The following is an 18,920-nucleotide window of genomic DNA, read 5'->3' on the forward strand; positions in this document are numbered from 1 at the left end:
TAGACAGGTGATGACAAATCACAAATGTTACCTCTCAAATCACAGTGGGATCCTCTGCACCACACAGGAATTCTGATTAAGTTTATCTCCCCCTCTGCTGATTTCACCAACGTGGCCCAAATGTCAATACTATTATGAGAATCCTTCTAAACACAAATTACAGCTGTGCAGACATCTCCAACCAGTTCATCATTTGATGAGCTCCAAAAAAAGGTCATTGCTGTAACCTGAGCCTTAAATTCTGCCATTCAATGACAGTTAGAGGCTGAATAGGGACATTAACAGGAACTCAAATATGGGAAACAAAATATGAGGGAAAATTCATAGAAACTGCTAAGAATGGGAGAGTTACTGGTGCTACCAATGGAAGTCAAACTCTGTTTTGACCCAGAACATCACCTGCCCAAAGACAAGATAAAGTTTATTTGTTCAATTCTCCCTCTTCAATTTATTGGAGAGATCAGAAGAACTGATTTCGTATAAGAGGGATTTTCTACTTGGGAGTGTAATTCCCCTTTTAATTAAAATCAAAGCATTCTGGTGGGATTGGATCACTCAGATGCACCACCAGGAACCTGCATGGATGGCAAGGCCCCAGCACAGCAGGGAGATTTTTATCTCTGCACATTCATCTTGGGGCAGGTTACAGGAAGTTCAGGGTTCCCAGGCTTCACCTGCCACACAGGCAAAACTTCCCTACAAGCAGAGCTGGGTGGAATTTCCCTCTCCTCTCATGCTGTAAGCCCAGAGTGTCTGATTTAAATTCAAAGCAGGGAAGGTAAAGGGCCACACCTGAACCAGAACTTTTATTTTCTCAATGGTCAGAGTTTTGATTTATCAAATCCTTTGCCACTGGAAAAAGAAGACAAAGTGAAGCTCTCCATGGAGCTTTGGAAAGGGATTCCTCAGCACATCCCAGTGCCTTCACCTGCCACACAGGCAAAATATCCCTTCAGGTAGAGCAGGGTGGAATTTCCCTCTCATGCTGTAAGCCCAGAGTGTCTGATAGCTGGGGCAGGGAAAGGGCCACACCTGAACCAGAATTTTTATTTTCCCAGTGGTCAGAGTTTTGATTTATCAAATCCTTTGCCACTGGAAAAAGAAGACAAAGTGAAGCTCCCATGGATCTCTGGAAAGGGATTCCTCAGCACATCCCAGTGCCTTCACCTGCCACACAGGCAAAATATCCCTTCAGGTAGAGCAGGGTGGAATTTCCCTCTCCTCTCATGCTGTAAGCCCAGAGTGTCTGATTTAAATTCAAAGCAGGGCAGGGAACGGGCCACACCTGAACCAGAAATTTTATTTTCTCAATGGTCAGAGTTTTGATTTATCAAATCCTTTGCCACTGGAAAAAGAGGACAAAGTGAAGCTCTCCATGGAGCTTTGGAAAGGGATTCCTCAGCACATCCCAGTGGCTCTGAGGAGCTCAGTGCACACATTTATCAGGAGGCAATAATGAGATTTATGACAAGAGCATTTATCCATTTCAGAGGGGATGTGCTAGAAATGAAAATAAATCAGCATCTCAGAGAGCCACTTCCAACAGAATGCCTCTGGCTACAAAACCAGCATCAGGACACTGAGGAAAAGGGATTTTGGTAAGAGTATAAACAAGAAAAGCCAAGCACTAAGGGAAATCAGCACAGTAGCAAAGAGTAAATGTCTCTAAAGAGAGCTGCAGAAAGATCCCAAATTCCAGAGGCAGGTTCAGTGGGAAGCTGAGCAGAGCCAGGATGTTCAGAGCTCCATCCCACCTGGATGACAGCAGCACAGATCCCACCAGCATTCCCTGATTGCTGGGAGAGCTGGGTCATTCCCACTTGCTCAGACAGCAACACTGGAGTTTGGGAATGCTGCTGAGCAGTTCTTGCCTTGTGAACACATCAGACAGCCCAGGGCACGGGGACACCCAGCTGGGGACAAACTGGGGCTGCCAGACCATGGTGATGCCACCAACCAACACCACTGCAGCCACCTGGAGCAGGAGCAAAGCCCTCCCAGAACCCACTGATGGCTCATACAGAAATTCCCTGCTGCAGGGTTGGTGTAAAGCCCCTGCCACAGCCCCATTTCCACATTCCTGTGTTAGAAGGGAATCATTTCCTTTGGGGACTGTGCAGAATTTGGAAGCCCCATCTCTCATACCCCTGCCAGGATTGAGGACCTTCAAGTCAGCTCACTCTGTGTCCAGAAGCTTCCCTGCCACCTACCCTGTTCCCTCCTCCAAAGTTTTCCAGTTGTACTCATCCAAATTCCATCAGTAATTCTGATTAACTCAGCTCCTTCACTTTCTTCCCCATCCCTGGGGGATACCAAAGTCAATCCCTGGATCCAAGTGCCTCAAGGTGAGCAGACAGGTTGAATTCCATTAGGAGGAGAACTTCAGGTTAAATCCCCTTAGGAGGAGAACTTCAGGTTAAATCCCATTAGGAGGAGAACTTCAGGTTAAATCCCCTTAGGAGGAGAACTTCAGGTTAAATCCCATTAGGAGGAGAAGGACAGGAATGCACTGGTCCATTCTCCAAAGTTTTCCAGTTGTATTGCATCCAGCATCCCAGCACACAAACAAATTCTATCAGTAATTCTGATTAATTCAGCTCCTTCACTTTCCTCCCCACCCCTGGGGGACACCAAAGTCAATCTCTGCTTTTTAGAAGGAGAGGCAAGTGACAGAGGTCAGGGACTTCCTCACTGCTCTCCCTAAAGGAATTCAGTGCCCTGGATCCAGGTGCCTCAGGGTGAGCAGAGCACTCCAGGTGAAATCCCTTTAGGAGGAGAAGAGCAGGAAAGCACTGGGGCCATCCTCAGCAAGGAGGAAGAGTTAACAACAGCAAATGCTGAGGTCAAGCTGTTAAATACTGATTTACATCAATGAAGAGTTGACATTTTCTGTGACAGCTGATATTAATAAAAGTGACAAATGGGTAGGAACAGGCAACAGAAGCAGAAAAAGAACAAGGGACACAAGAGCCCACAAGTGTTGGATATGGGCAGATCACTTGGACATGAACTTCACCCAAGGACACTCAGAGTGGGTGAAATCATCTCAAAGTCAGTGAGAACCTGAACAGGGTGGGTGAGAAAGCAGGGGGGAGATGGTGAATGTCATCCCTGGTGTTGGAAAGGGAAAAGGGAGAGAACTCTGGGGTTGGACTACATTGAGAGGTCCCTTTGAACCTCAGCTGTTTTCTGACTGTGTTGTACAGACCTAGCACTCACCTGGTGGCTGGAAAATTCTGAGATAATATCTTTTTAAGTGGGTAGAAGAGAAGAAGACTACAAGAACAAGCCAGAACAACTTTATTAGGCCAGTCTGAGACAACTTCCCTCCAGGAAAACATGGGGCTCCCCACACAGGGGGTTTGAGGAAACAGAGAAACAAAGAGAGGGACATTTAGACTTAGATATAAATACTATAAATACTGTAAATACTAAATAAAGATATAAATACTATAAATAAATAGACACCCTCCTAGACATGCAGGGAAAGCACAGGCTGAATGAAGTTGGAGGTGGGTGAAAAGTAGATTAAACCCCACAAACTTTAAAGCACAGTGAGAAATGATCCCTCCTGAATTTAGTGGCATGTGGTGCCTGGGAGATGGAACAGAACAGAATGCTCCAATTAAATCTGCAGGCTGCAAAGCCAAGAGCTACAAACACACAGACAGGCAGGATTAAATTCATCTGAAATCCATGTAACCTGATGCATGAGTGTCTAATTGGGGAGGAATAATGAATTACAGGATGCAAAACACAAAAAATCATCCCAGTGAGGATTTTGCCCAGGCTCAGAGAGCAAAGCACAGCCAGAACCTGCTGATCCAGAATGGATCCATGGTTTGGGTTGGGCACCACAGTCCTGAGCAGGGAAGGGAGCAGAAATAATGATGGGTGATGTAAAGGTGATGTAAATTATAGAAATGTAAATTTATAGAAATGGCTAATGGGTGATGTAAAGGTTATAGGAATGGCTCAGAATCCCAGAGCTGCCATGCAGAATGCTGGAGAGACAGAACCAGGCTGGATGCAAAGGCTGAGAGCAGCAGGGCCTGGCATTCCCAGCACCCCAGTTGAGGTTAAACATGCCTGACACTGATTTTTCATTAAAATGACCCTATTTTCAGAATAGCTGGGTGAGAACCTTTCCATCATTATTCTTCTCTTACGGTAGCTGAGTACTTTGAGAACATTAATGCATTAATTTTTAAGGCAGCTTAACAGACAGGCCTCCACTTCAGACAGAATCTGAGGAAGAAAATAATCTGAGAGTCTGCTCATTTCAATGTTCCCCTTGTGTTCTTGATCCCTCACTTCTCCATCATGAGCTGGACTTCAAAATTACAGAGCTCTGATCCCAAGAGGGCAGGTCAAGAGCACAGGTTAAGAAGGTTCCCAGGAAACAGAAACCACCTTCCAAAAATCTGATTTCATTTATTTATGGTAGCAGGAGAGGATGGGGAATTTGGGTTCCATTTCAGTCTCTTAGAAGGAACATGTAACAGCAAACATTTCTCTACCTGTTATTAAACAACATGTCCATGCAGAATTTGCTCTTTGAGGCCTCTACAACAATTAAAGTGCCACAGGAGTCAGAGAAATCCCTTCCCTGCTGCAAGTCAAGACTCTGTTTCAAAGCCTGGGGACACCAGAGTGTTCTTAAATAAGGAAAAAGGGGTCAGCACAAGTGTTTTGTTTTCAAGGCTGAGAAGGGACTTTAGAGGTTTGTTCCAAGTTACAGCTCCAGGCAGCAAATATCAAAAATGTTGTTCCAAGTGAATAAATATCTGTGGGAGTCAGGGGGAAAGAAAAAACAACAAGAAGAGAGAACAGTGGAATGAGCTGGGTTTAAAGCCTCAGCAGAAAACCAGCACCTACCATGGAGGGGAAAAAAACACATTTGTCAAATAAACAGAGGAGCTTCAGCTGGAGCAAGAGGATGCAGCAGAGAGCAGCCCAAGGCTGATTCCCCTCAGCACAGAGTGACACAGCCTCACCCTGAGCTGGCACAGAATCCTGGAAGGGCTTGGAAGGGAGGAGGATTCCCTGGCAACAGGGCTGGGAAGGGCTGTCCCTCAGGGAGAGCTGCCTGGTATCTCCCTCCACCAGTGCCCCAAGGGGTGAAGTTCCTTCCTCAGAAGTGTCATTCCTACAAAGGAGGAACCAAAATGTTTCCAGATATCTTCCTCAAACTTCATCCAGGTAAGGATTGAATTCCATTTGGCAGGCACAGCATTATCAGGAGTCAAGCACCAGTCAATCTTCCCTGGCAGGGTGGGCAGGCCCTGGCACAGGGTGCCCAGAGCAGCTGGGGCTGCCCCTGCATCCCTGGCAGTGCCCAAGGCCAGGATGGACACTGGGGCTTGGAGCAGCCTGGGACAGTGGGAGGTGTCCCTGCCATGGCAGGGGTGGCACTGGGTGGGTTTAAGGTCCCTTTCCACCCAAACCATTGTGGGATTCTGTCACATCACACAGCCAGGGAGCTGATCTAGCTGAACACTGACTCTACAATCTGTCTTTATTAACAGTAATTTTTGCTGCCAGCTGTGTTAGCTCCCTACAGAACCATGCAAGCCCAAAGCCACCAGAGCAGGGCTGGGACATCCAGAGATGGCAAAAGGAAACTGCCCCTTCCAGGCCAGGGTTAGTGCCCAGCTGGGGCTGGTCTAACACTCCTGCTCTTGGATAAACCAAGGCCTGTGCCAGCAGAGCAGTGATTCCCCCCTTGATGCTATGGTTAACTAACATTGATTTATGTGCTCCCAACCCAGAACATTCCATGGAAGTTAGATAAACCACACACAAATTGCAAGTAATGCTGGAAGGGTCTATAGAGCCTCTGTGTAGTTCTGGACAGAAATATTTATTGCATTTGGCATGGAAGCTGCAGTCTGGGAGCACTGGGCAAAGAACACAACTGGGTGAGCACTGCAGCACCAGGCAGCAAGCAAATTCCATCTTTTCCTTTCCCAATAAATTATTCACAAAGGTGAACAGCTGTCACACTGACATTTCACATCTGAAATATAGTTAAGAGCAAGTTATAACTAAGGCAAAGAAAATGAATGTCAGAAAGTTTTTGGTTTTTTTTCAAATTTCAGATAAGCTCTTTAGCCCTGGGGTTAATCAGAGCTCAGGAGCTCTGCTCCCACTCCAACTTCTTCCCTGAAAAAAGTCTCTTTGTGCAGCCTGGGTGTAAACATACACAGCAAGAGTATTTGTACTAAATGTAATTTAATGGGGCACACCTTTAATTCATTGCCCAGGGTAATCCAAATACCAGTGGTCCTCCACAGAATATTTGTTTTCCTTTATTAAACAAGACCAATTATCTTTTACCTTTTACCTTCACATGTGGTCCCAGCCAAGGGCTCTGTACTGCAGCCACAGAATCAGAGAATCCCAGAATGGTTTGGGCTGGAAGGGACCTTAAAGGTCACCCAGTGCCACCCCTGCCATGGCAGGGACACCTTCCCCTGTCCCAGGCTGCTCCAAGCCCTGCCCAGCCTGGCCTTGGGCACTGCCAGGGATCCAGGGGCAGCCCCAGCTGCTCTGGGCACCCTGTGCCAGGGCCTGCCCACCCTGCCAGGGAACAATTCCACCCCAGTATCTAACCCAAATCTCCCCTCTGTTAGTTTAAAACCACTCCCATTCTTGTCCATGTCAAAAATCCCTCTCCTCTGGTTTATAAGCCCCCTTTAGGCACTGGAAGAGGCTCTAAGATATTCCTGGAGTCTTCTCTTCTCCAGGCTGAACAGCCCCAGCTCTCCCAGCCTGGCTCCATGGAAAGACTTCATGAATACACACAACAGCTGCTTCAAAAGGTAAAAATATTTCAAGTACAGGAGGCTGAGCTGGCCACCAGTGCCTCTGGGTAAAAGCTGCTCTTTCCACAGCCAGCACCATTTCTCTTCTCTCCTCTCTCTGCAGAGCAGTTAAATATTTAACAAATCTAAGCATTTTATGTTCTCAAGCAGAAGCAGAGAAAGTTTTATCTTGCCCACAGCCACAAAACCCAGGAGACCCAAGAGCATCCCCCAAAGGCCTCAGCTCTCCCATCAACAGGAATTCAAAGGCAAGAGAGAGAGAGAGAATCAGCCCAGGGGTTTCTCCACAGCTCCTCCATACATGCCCAAACCCCCAAGACAAGACTGAAGGCACATCCCAGGGAAGTTTATTTTGCATCAGTTCCACAGGCACTGGAAGCTCCACACACCCCCACACAAACAGGATGTAGCTCCTGATGGAAATCTGGTTTGTAATCAAAATCGTGATTGCTTCATTTGTGGGGAGAGGGAAGGTGGATCAGAAACATAAACATACACAGCAATGATACAGCTATGGATTCCAAGTTCAAATAGGAGCCCACACAGATTATATTCCCAGAACAAGGAGCAGCCAGAACATCCCCAGCCACGTTCTGGGACACAACCAGACACCTGCAGCTGCACACTGCTTACTAAAAATTAAACCCTGCACCATTTATCTGCCTGCCAGCAGATGTTTACCAAGTACTGGGACTGCCTTTCCTTCCTTTGACCCAAAAAGAGAAGTTATATTTAGAATCTGTGCTTTTATTTCACAGACTCCAGGAGGTGCCATGGCCTGTCAGCACTTCAAACCAGACCAGCAGAGCTCACAGCCCATGCTGGGATTACTGGGCTCATGGTGCAGCTGCCAGGGGAACTGGGAGGTGAAAGAGATTATGGCAGGAGCATTAAAACAAAATTTCCTCTGAGCTGTATGGACAGATCATGGCCAGGCAGTCAGGAATAGAATCACTGCTATGGATAAATGAATGAAGCATTCAAGGAGGGAGGGTTTCACAAAACCATGGGATGGTTTGGTTTGGAAGAGACCTAAAAATCCATCTCATTCCAACCCCCTGCCATGGGCAGGGACACCTTCCACCAGACCAGGCTGCTCAGAGCCCCAGTTTCAGTTCCAGCAGAACAGAATCCAGTTAAACCATGTGTCTCATTCCTTCAGACATTCCATGTGCAGGGCTGAGCTTCAAACTTCAAACCAGACCAGCAGAGCTCACAGCCCATGCTGGGATTACTGGGCTCATGGTGCAGCTGCCAGGGGAACTGGGAGGTGAAAGAGATTATGGCAGGAGCATTAAAACAAAATTTCCTCTGAGCTGCATGGACAGACATGGCCAGGCAGTCAGGAACAGGAGCAGTGTCACTGCTATGGATAAATGAAGCATTCAAGGGAGAGTCTCACAGAACCATGGGATGGTTTGGGTTGGAAGAGACCTTAAAGCCCATCTCATTCCAACCCCCTGCCATGGGCAGGGACACCTTCCACCAGACCAGGCTGCTCAGAGCCCCAGTTTCAGTTCCAGCAGAACAGAATCCAGTTAAACCACGTGTCTCATTCCTTCAGACATTCCATGCACAGGGCTGAGTGTTGGTGGTGGGTTTGTCTCCCTTCCCCAGCCAAGCAACAAGAGTCCAAAATACATTTGGGAGCACCAGGGGAAGAAGAGGCTCTGCTGGATCCCTCAGAAACTGCTGTGCTACAGCAGCACAGGGGTGTCAGCTGTGTCCAGCCCTCACACACCAGGGACAGGCCTGCAGCCTATGCCCCAGCCACACTTTACCAGGTTATCCTCAGTGTAATCTTTTCCAGGTTATCCTCAATGTAACCTTTACCAGGTTATCCTCAATGTAACCTTTTCCAGGTTATCCTCAATAAACCCTTTACCAGGTTATCCTCAATATAACCTTTACCAGGTTATCCTCAATAAACCCTTTTCCAGGTTATACTCAGTGTAACCTTTTCCAGGTTATCCTCAATAAACCCTTTTCCAGGTTATCCTCAATGTAACCTTTTCCAGGTTATCCTCAATAAACCCTTTACCAGGTTATCCTCAATATAACCTTTACCAGGTTATCCTCAATGTAACCTTTACCAGGTTATCCTCAATAAACCCTTTTCCAGGTTATACTCAGTGTAACCTTTTCCAGGTTATCCTCAATGTAACCTTTACCAGGTTATCCTCAATGTAACCTTTTCCAGGTTATCCTCAATAAACCCTTTTCCAGGTTATACTCAGTGTAATCTTTTCCAGGTTATCCTCAATAAACCCTTTTCCAGGTTATCCTCAATGTAACCTTTTCCAGGTTATCCTCAATGTAACCTTTTCCAGGTTATACTCAATAAACCCTTTTCCAGGTTATCCTCAATAAACTCTTTTCCAGGTTATCCTCAATATAACCTTTTCCAGGTTGTACTCACCCATTTGCTCCACAATCTCAGGTGGGAAAACTCGAGAAGCAAAAGCTCTTCGGAAAATATCTGAGAATTCTTTATCCAGGCCTCCAATGCCCATTTTCTCAAAATTCCAGTCAGGGTTGATGATTGACTGCCTGTTCTCCTTGGTCTTTGATTTACCTGCAAAAGCCAAGAAATGGTTTCAAACACACAGCCCAGCACACACAGGAGCAGACACCAGAACAGCTCTGCAGGTCAGACCCATCCCACAAACTCTGCTCAGTTCCAAACATTGGCCAGGAGGACACACTGTGACAAGGACACAAGGACAGGACACCAGAGACCAGCTTGGTAAATGATCCCCAGCCTTCCCACTGCTCAGACCAGGGCTTTCTCCAGCCAGGTGTTGTTCCTATGTATTGAAGAATCCACAGGAGATTTCTCTGCCACAGACTCACCCTGGACCCACATAACCTCAGCACCCAGCCCATGTGGCTGCTGCCAGAAGCAGTGTGACCCTGTTCCAGGCCACCTGGGATGGGGCAGGTGTGTCCTGCATCCTCCTCAGTCCTGCCTTTCCCAGTCCCAGCTGTTCTTCCCTGGGCAGCAGCAGCTCCACACTGGAACCCTTGTTCCTCTTCTCTCATCCTCCCACAGCCTCTGACAGGCAAATGGACCTGCAGGTGCTGCAGTTTGGTTGTACCTTCAGTGCAGGGACAGAATGATGGATGCTCTGCTTTGTTCCTATCCCTCCAGAACAATATGTGATCATTGTTAGCAGCCACATTTAACAGCTCCTAATAACAGGAACACACTGCAAGATGGGTGCAGCATTCATTCCCTTGATCCTGCTGTCACATTCAAATTCTCTGGAAAAATCCTTTCACCCAGGATTTTGCTCCTGGGAAGCTGAGAAGCCTCAGAGAAAAATGAAAGCAATTCTTATCTCATTTGCTTCTCCTGTGTTGTGCTCACATGTGGAATGTGTTTAAAAATGAAAACAACTCTTATCTCATTTGCTTCTCCTGTGTTTTCCTCATGTGGAATGTGTTTAAAAATGAAAACAATTCTTAACTCATTTGCTTCTCCTGTGTTTTGCTCATGTGGAATGTGTTTAAAAATGAAAACAATTCTTAACTCATTTGCTTCTCCTGTGTTTTGCTCATGTGGAATGTGTTTAAAAATGAAAACAATTCTTAACTCATTTGCTTCTCCTGTGTTTTGCTCATGTGGAATGTGTTTAGAGATTCTTTACCCACAGGTGATTGTTTCATTGGTTTCTGGTGTGAATTGTTTTGACTCTTTGGCCAATTGGGGCCAAGCTGTGTCAGGACTCTGGAAAGAGTCACAAGTTTTCATTATTATTTATTTAGCATTCTGTAAGTATCCTTTCTGTATTCTTTAGTGTAGTATAGTTTAGGATTCTTTGATATAATATAGTATCATAAAGTAATGATTGTTTCATTGTTAATGACTGAATCATTGTTTTGATTCAATGGCCAATCAGGGCCAAGCTGTGTTGGGACCCTGGAGAGAGTCACAAGTTTTCATTATTATTTTTTAGCATTCTGTCAGTATCCTTTCTATATTCTTTAGTATAGTTTAGTATAGCATTCTTTGATATAATATAGTATCATAAAGTGATAAATGAGCCTTCTGAGAACATGGAGTCACATTCATCATTCCTCCCTGCAATTACAATAATGCTGCCTGGGATCTGGGCCCTCTACAGCCACCAGTTTTACCCAGGTCAGGAGAGCTCCTCCTCCCACACATCATTTACAGTTCTCTGTCCTCAATCTCCCCTGCCATTTCCTGCCTCAGTCCCTGAGCTCAGAGCCAGCCTGGGCACCTCACTGCTCCAGCCTTTTCCAGCTTATTCAATAATTACAATGAGCAGCAAAGAGATTCCCACTGAACTCCACTGACATCAGCTATTTCCTCCTTCCCTTTCATCCCTCACTGACTCATGCAAGGACCTTCTCTCTCACAGATCTCTGTTTCGATTCTTTCTTAAGGAACTTTGACAAAGAACTTTGCTGGAGGAGCTTTGACAACCAGCCCATGTCAGCCCTGCTGCCAGAGCTCTCTGACTGCTGTAGGATCATGAGGCAGGACTGCCCTTAGACCAGACAGGCTGGCCCTTCCCAGTGTATCACCCTTTTCCTCTCATTTAGTGCTTTATTACAGTTTCTGTTGATTTTTTTCTGTACACATCTCAGGTTCTAAGATCTGCACCTCTCCAAACCTTCTCCAGAATCCCTTGGGAAGGAGCAGCACACTCACCACTCAGTCCCCAGACCCTGGAGCAATTTCCAGCAGAGTCACACAGAACAATTCCCTTACACCTCAGAAGAACCAAGGCCAGTCCTGGCAGACCCTCCCAGCTCATTGTCTGCTCCACAACCTCCTCCAGAGGCACTGCAGACCCTGAGTCTGCCTGCAGCCCTTTAACCACCTCCTTTCCCTGCTGCTGCTCAGCCACAGGCACCACAGAGCTCCCCACCCCTCTGCACAGGAGCTGGGCAGTACCCAGAGTGTTCAGGGAGCAGAAAACAGGCCCAGATGCTCCTGGAAGGATGCTGGCACACCCATGTAGTCCCACCTTAGGTTTAATCAAGCCTATAAACAAGCACTGACATTTTTATCAGTCAGATCAACCTTGCACATGGCTTTCAGCACTCTCAGCTACCAGGGAAACACACAGAGATCTGACAACCCAGAGAAAAAGCAAAGAACTGCCAATTATCCTTAACTACTGCCCTTCCCAGTGTATCACCCTTTTCCTCTCATTTAATGCTATATTAGAGTTTCTGTTGATTTTTTCTGTACACATCTCAGGTTCTAAATCTGCACCTCTCCAAACCTTCTCCAGAATCCCTTGGGAAGGAGCAGCACACTCACCACTCAGTCCCCAGACCCTGGAGCAATTTCCAGCAGAGTCACACAGAACAATTCCCTTACACCTCAGAAGAACCAAGGCCAGTCCTGGCAGACCCTCCCAGCTCATTGTCTGCTCCACAACCTCTTCCAGAGGCACTGCAGACCATGAGCACAGGCCTGCAGCCCTTTAACCACCTCCTTTCCCTGCTGCTGCTCAGCCACAGGCACCACAGAGCTCCCCACCCCTCTGCACAGGAGCTGGGGAGTACCCAGAGTGTTCAGGGAGCAGAAAACAGGCCCAGATGCTCCTGGAAGGATGCTGGCACACCCATGTAGTCCCACCTTAGGTTTAATCAAGCCTATAAACAAGCACTGACATTTATATCAGTCAGATCAACCTTGCACATGGCTTTCAGCACTCTCAGCTACCAGGGAAACACACAGAGATCTGACAACCCAGAGAAAAAGCAAAGAACTGCCAATTATCCTTAACTACTGCCCTTCCCAGTGTATCACCCTTTTCCTCTCATTTAATGCTTTATTACTGTTGATTTTTTCTGTACACGTCTCAGGTTCTAAGATCTGCACTCTCCAAACCTTCTCCAGAATCCCTTGGGAAGGAGCAGCACACTCACCACTCAGTCCCCAGACCCTGGAGCAATTTCCAGCAGAGTCACACAGAACAATTCCCTTACACCTCAGAAGAACCAAGGCCAGTCCTGGCAGACCCTCCCAGCTCATTGTCTGCTCCACAACCTCCTCCAGAGGCACTGCAGACCCTGAGTCTGCCTGCAGCCCTTTAACCACCTCCTTTCCCTGCTGCTGCTCAGTCACAGGCACCACAGAGCTCCTCACCTCCCTGCACAGGAGCTGGGGAGTATCCAGAGTGTTCAGGGAGCAGAAAACAGGCCCAGATGCTCCTGGAAGGATGCTGGCAAAGCCTGTGTAGTCTGACCTTAGGTTTATTGAGGCACTGACATTTTTATCAGTCAGATCAACCTTGCACATGGCTTTCAGCACCCTCAGCTACCAGGGAAACACACAGAGATCTGACAACCCAGAGAAAAAGCAAAGAACTGCCAATTATCCTTAATTACTGCAGAAATTAAGGGATGTTTCCTCAGACTTGCACAGGGTTTAAGGGTTGGCTCTTAATGGTTTTCCCAATGGGGGCCATTCCCACCCTAGAACATCACAGAATCACAGAGATCACAGAGTCACAGGTGGCTTTGGGTTGGAAGGGACTTTAAACCCATCCAGTGCCACCCCTGCCATGGGCAGGGACATTTTCCACTGTCCCAGGTGGCTCCAAGCCCCATCCAGCCTGGCCTTTGGCACTGCCAGGGATGCAGGGACACCCCCAGCTGCTCTGGGCACCCTGTGCCAGGGCCTGCCCACCCTCCCAGGGGACAATTCCCAATTCCCCATATCCAATCCTAGCAAACAACCAGTGTGCATTTTGCTGCTCTGTTCCACAAGCTCTTTAAGAGCTATTTCAAGTTCAGCCAGATAATGAATGAGCAGCAAGAGTCCAGGAAGTAGAGCAAACAGCAGCTCTGTGTGAGCTCAGCCCAGACTCTTTAATCCTGGTCTCAACACATCTGGAATCAATATTTCAATTCCAAGGGCAGCAAAACAAACCAACAGGAACGTGCCTGTGGGTCAGATGCCAGGGACAGCACTTGGGACACAGAGCACCTACAGCCCTGCAGGGAGAGCCACAATTCCCCTGTGTTTATTATCCCAGTGCTGCACTCCAGCTTTTAGGTCAGAGCCCTCAGCCAGGGCTGTTCCTGCTCCCACAGAGCTTGGCCTACACTCCCCCCTTCTGGCTGCACCTCAGCACAGTAAAATTCTTGCAGATTGGATTGAAAGCTCTTCCAGTGGTTTCATAACACGATTTTATGCTAAACAGAACAAACAGAATTGCCTTTTTAAAAAATTACTACAATTCTTCTCTATTGAAATAGTGCAGGCCCTTTACAGAGCTCAGTGACACTCACTTCACTTTCATCTCCTCTCTCACAATTTAATTATTCAGAACTTTACAATTCCCCAGAGACCAACAGAGCACATTAAGCAGCTCTGCCTCAGATCAATGAGGAGATTAAATGAAGTACCAATTTGACAGAAGTAAATTGAGGCACAAGAAGCTCTTTTGTCTTGTCTGAAGACAATGAAACAGAATCCTGGGGAAGGGTCCCTATTCCCAATGCAGCAGCTCTCCCACACGTGCCAAGGGGGAGATGCCAGGGCATTTTATGGCTCTGAATATTAACCAGGTACAATCCCCTGCTGAAATAACCCTCAGTGAACAGGGTGAAACCTGAAAGGCTGGGATCCCACAGTCACAGGTGGGAACTCACTGCCCTGCCCCTGCAAGTTCCATTTGGTGCTCCTAACAGCTGTACCCTTGTTAGGATGCTTAATTACAGCCATCAGCCTACAGAGCTGTGTTAGTGTCACATTCACATCTTCTGGAAAATCCCTTTGCCCAGGAAGTTTCTCCTGGGAAGCTGAGAAGCCTCAGAGAAAAAATGAAAACAATAATTATCTCATTTGCTTCTCCTGTGTTGTGCTCATCTGGAATGTGTTTGGAGATTCTTTACCCACAGGTGATTTTTAAATTGGATTCTGCTGTGAGTTGTTTTGACTCATTGGCCAAGCTGTGTCAGGACTCTGGAAAGAGTCACAAATTTTCATTATTATCTTTTTAGCCTTCTGTCTGTATCCTTTCTGTATTCTTAAGTATAGTATAGTTTAGTTTAGTATTCTTTAATATAATATAGTATCACAAAATAATAAATGAGCCTTCTGAGAACATGGAGTCACATTCATCATCCCTTCCTGCCATGAGGGTCCCACAAATACAAAAATTTAGGGTTTCAGCACAGGCTGAGTGCTCAGACCAAAACTCTGTTGAGGTGCAAGGTGTGGTTACACAACAGCCTCACACCCTCCACTGCCTGCACCAACTGTGGCACAGAAAGCAGCTGCAGGACACAAAGTCCTGGCCCCAAATGTGGCCCTTTAGGGCAGCATCAAACCTGCCACAAGCTCCTGCAGTGCTGGAGGAGCTGAATGCTCCTTTCCTCAGTGGCTGCTCCCCTCAGAGGGTTTATTCCTGTACTCCCAGCTAAGCAGAGCTGTGCTCTGCAGCAAAAATAAACCTCATGGCTCCCTGAGCCCCCTCCCAGCTGCCTGCACCCGCCACTCCTGATCTGTGCAACAGCAGCAGCAGAAGGAGGAGTGGCTCTAGCTTGTGGATTCTGGGAGGAAGGAACAAAACAGGGAAGAAAAACAAGAAAAAATTAAACTAGAATAAGAATAGAAGTGTTTGGCCTTGAATCACAGGCAGGGAGGGATCTGCAGCTGAAGCCTGGAAAGAGTCACCCACCTCATACCACTGGACAGCCAAAGGCAGAGCAGCAGCCCAACCCCTGCAGCAGTTTCTTTCTAAAGGAATGTGGGGAGGACACAGCAATTATTCCCCAATTTCTCTGATGGCCAAGTGTGATATTGTACACAGGGATTTGTTTGGTTGAGGTTTAGAAACTGCTCACACACCTGGGAACTGATTTAAACAAACTCCTGGAAGCAGTTCCACACAACCCTCAGTGCTGTCCTGCAGCTCCTTCCAAAGAGCAGGACTGTCAAATTTTGACCACACATTTAAAAAGCTCTTTATTTCCCAATCCCTTCTCCTTTAATTAAATTTAATGGGAGAGCTGTTGGCTTGTTACTGTCACTGAAAACATCATTCTCTGATGAAATAAATATTAAAATCTTAATTAAAATATTAAAATAAAATAAAATATTTCAAACAGCTGCTGTCTCAGGATCTACTAATCCATTTGGCCTTGCTAATCTCAGCCTAGGAGTGAAGACAAACAACAGCCTGGAGGCAATGAAGTCTCCTGGGCCTGAACAGCAGCAGATCTCAAGCATTATTTCTCTGTGGGTGCAGGAACTCACCAATCAGATTGAGAGAGGAGTTCTCAGCTTTCTCAAAGGCAACTTGGCTGTTTCCAAGAACCAAGCCAACTTCAATCTGCAAAAGGAAGGGAAAGAAATAATTATATTAATTACCATTGAACTCAGCTTCAGATTGCTCCAGGTATCTCCAAGAACATCTCAGAAGGCAGGAAAAAGCAGCAAAAGCTCCAGTGCCTGGGAAGAATGAAAAATACCAACCCCACCTCTAAAACAAACACCACTGAATGGGGAAGCTCACCAGGTACAACCACCTGGCTTTTAAAAGTTCCTGGTTTAGTTCAAACCCAACTATTTTATTTCAGCAAGGAAAGGAGAAAATAAAATCCTGTCCTTTCTAGAGAAGGAAAAATCAAAACTGGACATATCTGGAAGACAAAAAAACTCAAGAGAGTTTCCATGAATTAGTACTTAAAGACCAAAATTCCTGTATCCTCCCTAGCTCTGCAGTTTAGTGGAGGCTGCACTGTTGCAGTGTGTCACCATTCCTGTCTCACCTTTCCCATCCCCCTCAAGGATGCCAACCTTTCCCCCTCCCCTGTGCCCTCCTGCCTGGCAGCTGTGCATTATTCTTCACCTTCCAGCAAGGCGTGGTGTGATTGGCAGATGCCCCCCAGGCCTGGGCTCATTGGTTTGTCCTGGCGTCCACATCCCCTGAGCCTTCCCCTGCTCACACCTGGTTGGCCCTCACCTGTCCCTCCCCTCCCCCTGTCCCCGGGGCTTTAAAAGGACACGAGACCATGGGGTCAGGGTTCTGTCTGTCTGTCTGTCTGTCTGGAGCTGTTACCACATTCAGAAATCTACCATGCTACAATAAACTCTGGATCTAAGCTCCACGGCAGAACCCGCTCCTTTTCTCTTCACTGCTGTCTGAACCTTTTCCACCAAAGGTAAACTGAGTTCCTGTTTTGCCTGGACTTGTTCTGAGTGCCCAGCTGCAGCACCCAGCCAGCCAAAGGCATCTCTGGGGTGAAAACGCCACAGCTGCAGCCTCTGGTCCAGCAGTGAGGCCAGACGGAGCCAGGCAGGGCACACCCGAAACATTCGGGGTCTAAGATTTAATACTGCACTGAACTTCAAACAAGGCTCCTTGTCCCCTGACACACAGATGAGGCAGATTTGTGACTTCTCCAAAGGCAGGTCACCCAAACTGCCCTTGGTGGCATTATCTGGTAGGACTTGCAGCTCTGCAGTCCCCAAGGAATGCACAGGAGTTCCTGGGTGCCCACCTTCTGCTTTTTGCTTGTTCCAGACTCCCCTTTGAGAATGCTGGGGTCCATGGCTTCCATGTCCTTCACCAAGAGCCCAAACAGCTTGTCATTAAAGCTGAACACCAGCTGTGGAAAGGGAAAACAAATCTCATTAAAAAAAAGTTGAAAAGGATTTTGACAAGCCTAGTAAGATTTGAAGGGAGAGAGGCCTGAAGACTGAGTTAAGCACCCAGCAGCTCCCCTGGAAGGAATCCCTGTAAAACTCTCAGTCTGGAGTGCTGACCATGTGCTTTCCCTGCCCCAATGTCAGAGTAACAGAACTAAAGTTGCAGAACACAAAGTCAGCTAGAGAAACTCAAAGAAAAATCCTCCTTCCAAGAAAATCATCTATTCCCTCCTCCCCTCCTCCCCAGCTCAGTGTTCTGTATCATCTGATGACATTTCCCCCTCACTTCAATAATTGGTGCTAGTCATGGAGAACAATTTAGCTCAAAACTCTCAGATCTTTGGCATTTCAGCTTGACAAGGACACTCCAGGAACAGTGCTAATGAGAGACAGAATGAATGTGATGAGAAGTAGGGTCCATCCTACAGAAAACCAGGCTGGGTCTGCAGCCTTGCCTCCCTTTCCTTGAGTTTCTATTTCCAACTGCCTTAAGATTCAGAGCCTGCAAGGTGTAAATGCTGTGAGAGACCAACCCTGACCTGTTTTGAGAGCAAGGCAAAGCAGAGGCAGTCACACAGGGCTGAAGTTCATCTGCTGCAGACCCCTGCAGGCTCAATTACAGGGACATCAGCTTCCCAAGCTCCCCAAGGAAAATATTTCATCTCTGTTTTGCTGCTGAAGTCCCTAGAGCAGCAATAAATCATGGAATCCCAAAATAGTTCAGGCTGGAAAGGATCCTAAAGCTCATCCAGTGCCACCCCTGCCATGGCAGGGACCCCTTCCACTGTCCCAGGCTGCTCCAAGCCCTGTCCAGCCTGGCCTGGGACACTTCCAGAACAATAAAATACACTGCACTTGGGAGGTGCCCCTGAGAATGAATTAAACCTGGTGTTTGTCTTGATCTTATACAGAAGGAGGCAAAAGTGACTTCCCAAAATATTCCAGGAGTTGCCATGCTCACATCCAACCAGGCCACAACACAGAGAGACCCAAACTCTCCCAAGCCCTGGGATTTTCCTCACAGATTTAGGATAGGGCAGATTCTAAACCCCTCTGCCCCTGCTCTCAGTGAAAGCCACAATGGTTTTACTGTTCATAAAGACATCCTTTGGCTGCCTTGGGAAGGCTGAACTAAACCAGAGACTGGACAGAGCTGAAGAATAAAGCAGGGATTTATTAGGAGGCCTCAATGGATCCACCTTGGGCAGCACAAGGGCCCAGCCAGGGCTGCACCCCAAAACCAAAAACGGTCACAAAATGCCCCACTGGTCATGGGGTCTCTCACTTTTATAAGTTTTGGTCCATTTTCATATTGCAGTTAATTGTCCAGACAGATTTAAATCATCAAGCCTCATCCTTCTTGTTTTTCTCTCTCCAGCCCACGTTGTTTGTGCTCTTGGGCCTGAGATTTGGATCATTTGTCCTTGGTCCCCAGCTGGAGCAGG

The 18,920-nt window shown here is 47.1% G+C and overlaps 1 protein-coding gene across 2 annotated transcripts in view; it reads right to left on the reverse strand.

Annotated features, from left to right (window-relative positions):
- Nucleotides 1-18,920, reverse strand: part of NSF (N-ethylmaleimide sensitive factor, vesicle fusing ATPase) — an 84,197-nt gene that overhangs the window by 33,045 nt on the left and 32,232 nt on the right. For both annotated transcript variants that reach the window (XM_071450689.1, XM_071450690.1), the window contains exons 6-8: nucleotides 17,328-17,435; nucleotides 16,081-16,156; nucleotides 9,247-9,402 (exon numbers count right to left, since the gene is read on the reverse strand). In XM_071450689.1, the coding sequence (XP_071306790.1) occupies nucleotides 9,247-9,402; nucleotides 16,081-16,156; nucleotides 17,328-17,435 (340 nt within the window). The remainder of the gene's footprint in view (nucleotides 1-9,246; nucleotides 9,403-16,080; nucleotides 16,157-17,327; nucleotides 17,436-18,920) is intronic.

This window comes from Agelaius tricolor, unplaced genomic scaffold (genome assembly GCF_023055355.1).
Source record: "Agelaius tricolor isolate 1412-34295 unplaced genomic scaffold, bAgeTri1.0.p SCAF_31, whole genome shotgun sequence".
Lineage (NCBI taxonomy): Eukaryota > Metazoa > Chordata > Aves > Passeriformes > Icteridae > Agelaius > Agelaius tricolor.